Source organism: Macrobrachium nipponense, chromosome 4, assembly GCF_015104395.2.
Source record: "Macrobrachium nipponense isolate FS-2020 chromosome 4, ASM1510439v2, whole genome shotgun sequence".
Taxonomy (NCBI): domain Eukaryota; kingdom Metazoa; phylum Arthropoda; class Malacostraca; order Decapoda; family Palaemonidae; genus Macrobrachium; species Macrobrachium nipponense.
Window position 1 is genome coordinate 145,697,573 of NC_061100.1, and position 12,500 is coordinate 145,710,072.

Here is a 12,500-nt window from a genome sequence, read left to right on the forward strand (position 1 = left end):
TAACATTCCTGAAATTTTAAAGACATATTTATCTATGGCACTTAAAGCTGACACGTGTTAAGATTAACTTTCTTGCATGGGAAGAATACACCTCTGAAACGAACATTAGCTTGGGGTGCAGTGTAACTCGACAAAAGCATTTATTAATTATACAGCACAGCGAAGATTATAACATGAGAGGATTTTGTATTGTACTTCTGATTCTCTGACGAAAGCTGCTCCAGTAGTTGTTTTTCATTCATGTTGAGTCTAGATGGGTCAATTAATCAGGTTTGTAGTGGCTATTTTTATTTTGTATATTTCTAAGAAACATTTATTCTCTGAGCAATCTCTTCCAAAAACTCTTTTTAACTCATCCCCGGTATATATTTGTGAGCATTCTTACAACTGTTCCTATTTGTGTTGGTTGCAGTAATCTAATTTCATTTCGCTTCCAAAGGGAACCATACAATAGGTCAATTTCTACATAACGAGTTCTCCAACTTCTAAAATTTTTCCTGTTCTTATAACAACAGTGACATCGTCAGTTCGATAACAAAGCATTAACAATTTTCTTAACTGGAATGGCTGCCTTAGCTTCTTGAACATCATTGAAGTAGTCCTTATTGATTTATTCAATGTGCTCTAATAATCTTCGAGGCTTTGTTGATAAACAGTTTAAGTGTTAAAGATTTCGTTTGTATACTGCAGGTAACGTTTTTGTGGAGGACATAACTAGCGTGGAAAAGACAGAATAAAAATTGTTACACGGCAGAGCTTGGCAATGAGTATAAAGGAAAGGGAAAATACTTGTAATTGACATATTTGAATTTTAATGTCCTATTGCTGCAGGCACTTTAGTTATGGTGTAGAACATAGTTTGGTAAATTAGCGACTGTATTAATAACCAGTTTGAATGTTTAGCTACGTTGTGTCTGTCGTTACCGAATGGTTGTTTTCTCCCTGTTCTTTGTGTTGTATTTGTTTTGTTTATTTTTGATTCCCAGTGGACCTTACTCTGTTGACCGCTGTACCTCTTGGTGGTGGGATCTTAGCTGAATAAAGCCTTGCACATGGATTGAAGTTTTAATAACACATAGTTTAATCATGAATGGCATAGATTAAAGCCAATCCCCAGTCTCAGAGTGGGGAAGGATAACTAGATAATGAGAAAGGTATACCTGACTGATTTCCATATGACTCTTAAGGAATCTATTTCTGTCAAAAAAAAAAAAATAATGAAACGCAGTTTTGTATACCTTTTAAAAATAGCATTCAATAAGACTTCATAATTCATGGTAACTGCATTAGTTGCAGGACAATGTCTATAATTCACATTGTTCTCTAAAGCTGCTTAGAATGAGATCTCACCTTTGTCCAAATTATGTGAGGATGAGGAAATCCCTCAGCTGGACAGTAGAGCGAGAAGGGCATATCCACCAGCACCTCTTGAGAAGGTGGTGTGTCTGGGGCACGTCCAGTTGGCACCCCTAGGTTAATCTTGGCAGGAACTGGTAACAATGAAACAGATATAATCGAATCAATGTGTGGAGCACACAAGAACGAATTATTCACGCACGTGTATGTATGTATGTATATATATATATATATATATATATATATATATATATATATATATATACATATATATATATATATTATATATTATATATATATATATATTAATAATAATAAGAATAACAATAATAATAATAATAAATGGAGTCTATTAATACGCCAAAAGGTAGAGAGCTAATGTTATATTTCAGAAAACAACTGTCTCCCTCCATAGGCAAGTATTGTATATATATACTTGATTGTGGAGGGAGACGCTTGTTCCCTGAAATGTAGCATTAACTTTCTACTCTTTGAAGTTTTTATGGGCTCTTTTCATTAGATGGAATTCTGTTTTACAGAAAATATTTCATATATATATATAAGTCTTGTTGAAAAGGATTGCTGCATCAGCTCCATTAATTTTGTATAGAGTCTTCTCTATTTTCCTTATTAAGGATTTCTCAATGTTGCTGAAACTGGCAAGCAACGTGCCAAAGGAGATCGTCAAATCCAGTGTAGTCATATTGAATGATCTTTATTACTGCTATATACATATATTACTGTTACAAGTTTCTCTCTCTCTCTCTCTCTCTCTCTCCCTCTCTCTCTCTGACGTTTCGCCCAGATCTGCCAGGGCATGGTCACAGCGATGGTTGCTGGAGGACTGAATCTGAGTGGTTGTTTGTTGTTTTTGATTTAGCTGACCTTGTGTCAGCACGGGCTCTTGCTCACAGAGCAGCCCGTAAAAATATCTTAGTGGTGAGTCCTTCGCTATATATCATGGTCGTGCGGGCGCTCACGGATGCCCCTACAGGACCCGGAGGGTGCTCCACTTTTCATTGGCTGGCGGCCAGGCGTCGGAAACTCTCGAGGCGCGTTGATCTTCTCAGGTGTGTTGCATCACCTGGAGCCGGGTTTTCATTGGCTGCGACCGTGGTGACGTAACTCCTGGTATTTCTACCAACCTCTTCGATGTTGGCCCGTCCTGGGCGCTGGTGTTCTCGTCTGGGGGGGGGGGGGGGGGGGGGGAGGGGGGGGGGGGGGGGTGGGCTGGGGGGGGCTTGGGGTCCTTACCTTACAGGTGGCAGCAGGAAGGGTTCCTGCGTCGTATTAAGGAAGGGTTTTTTGCTCGAGGATAAATAATGCCTCAAAGGAGGCGTAGGCGTCGCTGATCGGGGCTCTTCCAATTATCTTTGTGTTTTTTAACGATATCCTCACGCACGACGTGCTGTTGGTGGGGGCGGTGAGGGCGTGGTGTTTTTATGGCACCGTTCTGGGCGTGACAGGAATATCCTCTTAGACAGTCGTAACGTTGTCATACCGATATAAATTCCAGGACATCCTCGGATAGGGCTGTGTTACTGGTAGACGACGTTATTCTGCTTCAGGGATCTCCTGCAGGCGGGGTAGGGTTATTTCTTCATAATTCAGGTCCCTTGTTCTCCTGTTCTATAATAGATTATAAGAGAGAGCCTCTTCCCTTCCTCCACGGGGGTAACGTTCTCTTCTACAATCTTCTTAAGGCATCTCTCCTCTTCCTTGTACCCGTGGTGCATGAAGGACTTGTAGAAAATACGTATATCCTCGGAGGGGGGATTCTCTTTATTCTCTACGGGCTGCTCTGTGAGCAAGAGCCCGTGCTGACACAAGGTCAGCTAAATCAAAAACAACAACAACCACTAAGATTCAGTCCTCCAGCAACCATCGCTGTGACCATGCCCTGGCAGATCTGGGCGAAACGTCAGAGAGAGAGAGAGAGAGAGAGAGAGAGAGAGAGAGAGAGAGAGAGAGAAACTTGTAACAGTAATATATGTATATAGCAGTAATAAAGATCATTCAATATGACTACACTGGATTTGACGATCCCTTTGGCACGTTGCTTGCCAGTTTCAGCAACATTGAGAAATCCTTAATAAGGAAAATAGAGAAGACTCTATACAAAATTAATGGAGCTGATGCAGCAATCCTTTTCAACAAGACTTGTTTAAAAGAGGGTCTACTCCCAAGATATATATATATATATATATATATATATATATATATATATATATATATATATATATATATATATATATATATATATATATATATATATATCATATATATATATATATATATATATATATATATATATATATATATATATATATATATGGGTCCCTTACCAATCACTTGGACTTCAAAACTGCTTCTCGTCGGCGCCTGCGCGATTTGTAGCCAAGCAAGCATAGTTGCCAGAATCTGCAGCCTGAGAGTTGGTCAACAGGAGCTCGTTGGGTGAAGTGAAGTGAATTCTTGGGTGTGTACTGAGGGCTTGACCATCCCTGAGCCAAGTAATGGAGGGCTTTGGGTTGCCTTCCACCGGACAGAACAGGATGACGTCTTTCCCCGCTATAACTTCAATTTCATTCACCGTGTCTCCATCGCTGTCTCCCCATCCGGATATCTTTGGCGGTACTGAGGATGTGAGTGATTATGGAATTCTTATCAGGCAGGGAATGATGATTCGAGTAGAGTTTCTCGTACTGCTTTCTTTATGGAAAATTATATCTGTTCAGTAATTCTAGTTTTGCAGCATGTCTTGGTGTTATACTCTCGATCAGGAGAAGCTCACTAGTTTCAATATTGAAAGGGATTACTATACATCACAACTTAAGTGGAAAAAAAGTATATTTTGTTGACAGAAATCAGACGAATGCTTGGTAAAAGTCTAATAGGCAAAGTAAAGTTTCCCATGAACAATAACGGTGGAAAACAATACACAAAACGAATGAGATTTTTCATGTTGTTAGGAAAAAATGGTAAGAGCAACGTATTAATTACATTTTATGTTCTGCAGTGCTATATACGAGAGATTATACGAGAAATTACATCACAAAATAAGAAAAATATCCCAGCCTCATAAAATTCGCCTTCATCATAAACGCGACCCTTAAGAATAGGAAAAATTAACTAAATAAGAAGTACTTCTCACTCATAACAGTAAAGTTGAACTGCTTGGTTGCTGTTCCTACACTGTTGGTGGCATTGCAAAGATAGAGACCAGACGTAGAGTGATCGACGCTGTGGAGTTTCAGTAACTGACCGTTCTCCTCTATGCTGTGGTCCAGTTCAGCACTGAAAATGGATAACTAAAATGACAAATGCCAAAATGTCTGGGAATGAACAGAGGGTAAAGTAAGTCTTCAGACTGTCAATAGCAGTGAGTTTCAACAGACATAAGACACTCTCTCTCTCTCTCTCTCTCTCTCTCTCTCTCTCTTCGCACACACTGTCTTTTTTGATCGCTCTCTTTCTTCGTAGAAACAAACACTAACAAACGCGGAATTCAGAAAGAAAATGCTGCCATAGAAGATCCCAAAAAATAATAATATAACGGGAAATAAAGTATACTGTAACATAGGAAAATATGTACCTCGTAAAATTTACAATAAGAATGCAAAGTGTAATTGGAGTATTTTTACCAACCTTCGCATGGAACATTCTCTCTCTCTCTCTCTCTCTCTCTCTCTCTCTCTCTTCTCTCTCTCTCTCTCTCTTTGTTTCTTTCTATATAAATAATATGTTGATATCAGCCATAATGAAAGTTTGGAAGAGCTATTCAAAACCTATACTCTGCAATAGAAAAATCAAAGTAAGTCAAGTATTTCCTCAGCAAAAAGACACCGAATAACGAATTGTTTTGAAAACAGAGTTAAAGGCTGACATTCATTACAACTGAAAATCCTAGGAAGTATATGTGAATTCCAAGTAAATATATGTAAAACCCAATTAAATAAGAGTATTTTAAATCCAAGGAGGTAATGTAAAGTCCAAGTAATTATATGAAAAAGCTAATTAAGAGCATTTAAAATCCAAGGAAGTAATTACAGTCCAAGGAATTACATGTAAAAACCAAGTAAGAGTATGTAAAATCCAAGGAAGTAATGTAAAGTCCCAGTAATCATATGTAAAAACCTAGTAAGAGTATGGAAAGTCCAACGAAGTATAAGTGAAGTCCAAGTATTTACATGTAAAAACAAAGAGTATGGAAAATCCAAGGAGGAATAAATAAAGTCAAAGTAAGCGTATCTGAAAACCAAGTAAGAGTATGTAAAATCCGAGGAAGTGAAAGTAATGCAAACATGATATACAATAAGGTAACTATTTGGATACCAACATAGTCGAGAGCTCTCTCTGTTCTTTCGTCCACGTGACGGAAGGTACTGGCGAACCTGTTGTCCTACACCATAACTGGGCATCCCCACCTGCCACAGCCTCCACTGTTCCACTGCTGCCACCTGCTGACCCTCCTCCTCCTCCTGCACCACCTCCTAAACCTACTCCTCCGATTTCATCGACCACTGGTGCCACTGTAAAAAATCATTCGTTTGTTTGAAATGGATTGTGGACATAATATAAAGTCCTTGAACTGAAAGAAAACATAATTACAGAAGCTTACATCCAAAGCAAAAACTTACATATGAAAGCAAACAATTAAACTGGAGTTAACGAAAATTAGTTTTATTATGACTTCCAAAAGAAGATTTTTTTAGGCATAAAATGGACTTTATTTTTAGATAAAAAACTTTGTAAACGAAGTTGTTACTATTTCTAGAAAAATAGCAGTATTTATGCAATCCTTCTATAGTAGATATACTTTTATAAATCAATTTTCCTCGGATGACTTGATTTACAATTGAATAAGTCGGTTTCAAGAAACTAAAAAAGCTAATTATTAATTTTCTATATTCTTTTAGTAGTACAACAAACTCATCTATCTATCTATCGACCTAGTTTGAAGAGAAATACAAAGACCACTTGAAATGTGACTGTTTTGGATTCATTTTGTGAAGCGATAACATAAAAATAAAGGTACTTTTGGGGCATTCATTCGATTTCAGCTGATTTGCTTCAAGTCTTTTACTTTCCATCCTACCCCATTGGACTTCCTACTTAGCTCTCCAATTTCTTTACAGTGAACTTGCACCGGTTTTGCCCTCTTATTAAGGAACAAATTCTTGAGATAAGACTTGTTAGTATTAAAATGTGCTTCAATGGTCTCGTCAAAACACTTCCAAATGTAATACATTTTTGTTAGGTCTAAATGATCTGCCTTCTTCACCGTGCCCTATTGTAACAATGATGAATGTCTGCGCATGTTTCTATCACTCATAACTTACTCAGGACAGTGACAGTGAAGTTCCTGTGGGTGCTGCCAGCCGTGTTTTTGGCGTCGCACATGTAATGTCCAGCATCACCCAACCTCACCCTTGGTATGAACACCCTTTTTCCTCCAGGTGTTACATGGGCATACATGGGCAGTCCATCAAGTATCCATGACACCTAAGTGAAATAATAGTTAAGGAAGACGATACTTGTCAGCTGGAATGATTGATTAGGGATATTTTGAAAAAATCGAGCGTGGAGATAACTGAAGTTTGGATAAATGGCATAAGGAGATAGTATGTGACACCTGCAGAAAGGAGGTATAGAGACAACTGACACATTGAAAAAGGACTGAAAATGAATCCTCCTGAAAGAATAGTATATTGAAAGTCAATGAAGCCTGAAACAAAATCCGTGAATAGCAACAACACTTGGAAAAATGGCATACAAAGATCAGTGACACCTAGGAAAAATGGTATTTGGAGATCATCCGTACTTAACCAAATAGATGATAGGTGTATGGAGGTGAGAAAACCTAGAAAATTAAAGTTTTTAGTGAGTGAGATCTGGCAACTGTCATTTGGGGATTAGAGGCTCCGTGAACGAAGTAATGTGGCGATGAGTGATACGTAGATAAAAATAAAGTGTATGGAGATAAGTAGCTCCTTGAAAAAAGAGTATGAAAACCAGTGACCCTTGAAGCACCTGGAAAATTATTCATGGAGTTAAGCAGAACCTGTATGCATGGGAAGAATAAAAGCACCTGGAATATGGTGTATGGAGATAAGAAATACAAAAATTAGCGTATGAAATCAACTATCTTTGGACAAATAGCCAAGGTCATATTAAAAAGCCGTAGACCAGTGGCACCTAGAAAAGGGCATCTGTGAAGAAATTAGAGATGAGCCACACTTGAATTTTTTTTTTTTTTTAGAATCATGGTGTATGCAGGTAGGCGAAGTTTGGGCAGAAAATACCCTCATGTTACAAGGGAAGTATGGAAGCCTTACACAAGGGAAATGACCCTTATCACAAGAAAAATAACATTGAAAATTAAGATATAAACTGGCATCCGGGAAAAACATCATCTTCATTCAACCAAAAGGAAAATCACAATAAAAATGACTCAGAAAAAAAAACTGGAGGATGGCAAAACTTACTCCTGCTTGTGGAAACTACTTAATAAAATAGATGAGATAGGCAGATGGAACCCTTACATTTTTTAAAGAAACGACAAACTAAATGTACAAGGGAAAAAAATCAGCCAGTACGTAGATTAAGTGCTCGTAAGGTTTGACAGAGGCGAAAGGGAGTTGGGGTGGGTGAGCGATCGACTGAATATGTTCAATAAGCCCCACTGTAAAAAAAAAAAAAATAAAAAAAAATGAAGAATGTTAAACTATGGAACAAACCATATAGCACTTTTCTAACCTACTATATATTTTTTATCAATAACTCTAAACACATACCTGTGGTTCCGGATCACCGCTGGCCTCACAATCTAGATCCAGTGTATCACCAATGTTAAGGACAACATTAGGTTGGTGGAAATATTGGTTGAACTGCGGGGCTACAAGGACCTCTAGAGGGAAGAGCAGGTCAGTCTCCCCAGCGTCGTTGGTGGCCACGCACCTGTATATCCCTGGGTGGGATGTAATTGAGATCTAAGGTAAGGAGGTTCAATGTATAAGTGATTTTCATGTTGAGCAAGCCAAAAGAAGAGAGTTGAGAGAAAAAAAAAAAACTGGAATGGCTGGTGATCTGTAAAGTCTTATGAGAAATGAAGGTCAGAAATCTTATAAGTAATTGAAGCTAATGACCAGAGGATCCAGTTCTAAAGACATAAGAAAGGCGGCAATTCATAGCACCTGAGAAAACTGAGGATTAACAAAGCAGGATACGCTGAATTAATCAGCGATGTTACAAAAGGCCAAATAACACTTTTTTTATATAATCTAAGAAATAAAAGGGCACGAGAGGTCATTGCAATAAAGGCTTTCGAAAAATCCAAATCCTATTGGTTGAAGAGATGAAATTCAAAAAGAGGACTCCAGTGAGCGATGAACGCATAAGATATGCTTAAGGACAGGGAAGAAAGGATTGATATAAAAAAATAGCTTTGATAAAAGAATAACTTACATGTTGCAATGATGAAACTAACACAAATAAAATTGTTGAGCGATTGATAGTTAATTTAAGGAGATTTTAAAAGCAATGTAATTGATAATTGTAAGAATACGTACCATGATATACTTTTAATCCCCAAGAGATAATTACATATTGTAATAAAAGATCATGTTCAGTATAGTAAATATTACTCATAATTTCACCAAGTTATTTTAACATTATTATCTTTACTTAAATGAAGTGAGCCTCTGGCCTATTCCGTTCAGTGTTTCCATACTATATTTAACATGAAGTTTTGCCATTTTTACTGAATTATTACTGATTCTTAATCAATAATCTTTTACCTTGGTCATCTGCCGTTGCCTCGAGAATATGAAGCGTCTGGCCGCTATCTTCAATCACAATATGCGTCATGTCAGCTCGATCTTTGGTGGAAAATATTGATATACCGTCCTGTGAATTATGGATGATATTGCATTAATTTTTTGCTCTTCTAATTGCTGGCGTATCTATTGCATATGATCGTATATAATACCTAGATAAATAAGATGGTGTGTAGCAATGCTTTCAGATATGAACGAGGCCAGTACAAAGAACAAACCAACTCGGAATTTACATCATAAAGCAAAAGATACATTCATAGCTGTATTTTGCTATTACATAATGCGGCACTCGGGGCTGGAAACTAAGGCGGTATTGCGGTCATGCTTATATATCTCGAGATACAAATACAAATTGATCGGTATAATATAATTTTTGAATCTCAGTTATAAAAAGTCAACAACCAATATGTAATGAAATGAATACATCATAAGTAATTCTGTAAGTCCCCAAAAGGAAGCTAAGTAAGATGTAAAGTGGAATGTAAATAACCATGGTGTCAAGCAGAAGCAGAAGAAACGACATCTGCTTTATGAAAGCGTAAGTGCTGGGTTTGTGGAACTATGAAATTAATCGATTTTCTTTCTCCATATTTCTGTATGGAAAACTTGTCCGTTCACTATGTAAATCATATTAAATCTTAAAAGTTGAAGCTAATTATAAGCATCTGGTAAGGATTCTCTCTCTGACCAGTCTCCATTCTGAATGGTCACAAGGGAATAAGATAAGGTTCCTCTCTGCCTTTTAGATTTTAAATAAAGGACACTAATATCTTACAGTTGACACTCATCGTCATTCATGTTCTTAAAGACCATCGTATGGTGTACAGCACAGCCGTAAACCTGGCCCTCTCCGCCCTTTTAGGTTTCCCCCTAAACAAAGAGAGAATACACAGACTTATCTGATTACTTTACACAGAAGCCATTGCTTTTGTACTTTAAGTCGCCCAACTAGTTTTTCTTTGTCGTTTAGGTTTACAATAATCCAGTTACTACGGTATGCTTCGCCCGGCACTGGCTCTCTACATTGGCTCCTCTCTTTCCTTTTCGCTTTTCAAAAAGGTTTTGCTCTACAGCTTTTTACCCTCAGACTAAGAAAGGTTAGTTACAAATTAAAAAAAAAAGTCTTTTCAAATTTAAAAAGGTCAATTTCAACTTAAAAAAAGACAAATATCAAATTAAAAAAGGTCATGTTTAAATTAAAAAAGGTGAAAATCATATTGAAAAAGGTGGACTTCAAATTGAAATAAAAAAGTTTTAGATTAAAATAAATGTACCTCAATACAAAAAAGTTTTCTGATTGTTTTACATGTGCAAAACGCTAAAAGCATAGCCTAATTTAAATTTTGTTATAATGATGGAATTCTATGAATGTCGACAACTCTTCCTATCCCATAGCAAACGCTACCATACATTACTCGTCACAATCATAGTCTGGAGTTTTCGCTCCCTACTGTTGAAGTATGCATATATAAGTAACGCACAAGAAACCCACACATACAGACACACACACATATATCTATCTAACTATCTATCTATCTATCTATCTATATATACTATATATATAATGTATGATATATATATATATATATATATATAATATATATATATATATAATATATATATATTTGTGTGTGTGTGTGTTTGCTGCGCGTGATTAACATATGCATACTTCAACATTAGTGAACGAAAACTCCAATCATGATTGTGACGAGTAATGTATGGTAGCGTTTGCTATGGGATAGGAACAGTTGTCGACATGCATAGAATTCCATCAATATAACAAAATTTAAATTATGGGGGGCTTATTGCTTTTTAGCTTTTTGCACATGTAAAACAATCAGAAAACTTTTTTTTTGTATTGAGGTACATTTATTTTAATTTGAAACTGATTTATTTTAATTTGATTTTCACCTTTTTTTAATTTGAACATGACCTTTGTTGGTTTGATATTTGTCTTTATTTAAATTGAAATTGAACTTTTTAAATTTGTTATTGACCTTTTTTAATTTGAGGGTAAAAAGCTGTAGTATAATGGACCCTTTCTTTACCGTAGGTTGTTAAAACGACCACACATTAATCCAATGGATCCCTCTGCATTGGTTACCGGCTTGCTAAAGCTTTTCAAAAAGCTATAATGTAATTCACCAGATCGTACTGCCTCGCCTCTTTTTGTCCTTGTTTCCAAGGAGACCATGTTTTAGTATTGTTGATCATCCTAAACGTGTTCTTCTCTGTAAAAGATTTCAAGAAGACCTTGCTCTTGCACATTTGAAAAAGTATATTTTAGTTTTACCAGACCACTGAGCTGATCAACAGCTCTCCTAGGGCTGGCCCGAAGGATTAGATATTTTCACGTGGCTAGGAACCAATTGGTCACCTAGCAACGTGACCTACAGCTTATTGTAGGATCCGAACCACACTAAATCGAGAAATTAATTTCTAACACCAGAAATCAATTCCGCTGATTCCGCATTGGCCGAGCTGGGATTCGAACTTGGGACCACCGGACTGGCAGCCGAGTGCGAAAACCATTCGTCCAGCGAGGAACCTTTGCACATTTGAACATCCTACATTACTTTCTCTATATCTGTCATACATTTACTTACGAGGACTGACTTCTGTTACACTGAATAAAACTGCACTAGTTGCTACAGGTCCTTCAATTATCCAAAGATACTATGCTTCAGTATGTTTCCGATTTATTTTATCCAAGAATATAAATCACCTATCTTTTATAGAAATAGCTATTGGTCTAAATTAAGTGATGGATTGGCAGAATCGTTGGAAAGATATGTATATACTTTATCGCGCTACAAAGTATCATACGAGGTTCATTTATATAAAATCCGAGCACAAAATAATACTAATACAAAAAACTGGGTTTTACAACCTTAAGCCAAGTAATGGTGGGCAGCGGAACTGCGTCCACCGGGCAATTTATTCTGACACTTTCTCCCTCGATGACGACTGGAACACTTGACACTTTCGTCGAAGATACTTTAGGAGGAACTGGAAAAGTAAAATTAAATGTTTCGTGAGAGATCTGAGCGTTAAGTAAACGAATCTAGAAGTAAAGTGACACTTGGAATAAACCTCCTCTAATCGTGAAAGGATGGATAGTGAAACAGGGTGAGAATCAATTGAGCTGAACCTTTGCATCTAAAGTCCCTGCATGAAGCAGAATAAAAAAAATGAAAATAACAAATGAAAAATAAATCACTATCTTTAAAAGCAATTTGACAACTTCAAAGTCACTTAAGTAAACTGGAAAAAAAAAAAAAACAACACTTACTGAGCACCTGGACG

At 36.9% G+C, this 12,500-nt stretch overlaps 1 protein-coding gene across 1 annotated transcript in view; it reads right to left on the reverse strand.

The window, feature by feature from the left end:
* Window positions 1-12,500, reverse strand: part of LOC135211262 (hemicentin-1-like) — a gene marked incomplete in the record, with an annotated part of 257,809 nt that overhangs the window by 133,251 nt on the left and 112,058 nt on the right. The window contains 10 exon segments of the mRNA XM_064244559.1: window positions 1,351-1,490; window positions 3,702-3,720; window positions 3,722-3,993; window positions 4,511-4,653; window positions 5,696-5,888; window positions 6,699-6,861; window positions 8,154-8,326; window positions 9,156-9,264; window positions 12,085-12,203; window positions 12,487-12,500. The exon segment at window positions 12,487-12,500 is cut by the window's right edge and continues 118 nt beyond it. Of these exon segments, the coding sequence (XP_064100629.1) occupies window positions 1,351-1,490; window positions 3,702-3,720; window positions 3,722-3,993; window positions 4,511-4,653; window positions 5,696-5,888; window positions 6,699-6,861; window positions 8,154-8,326; window positions 9,156-9,264; window positions 12,085-12,203; window positions 12,487-12,500 (1,345 nt within the window).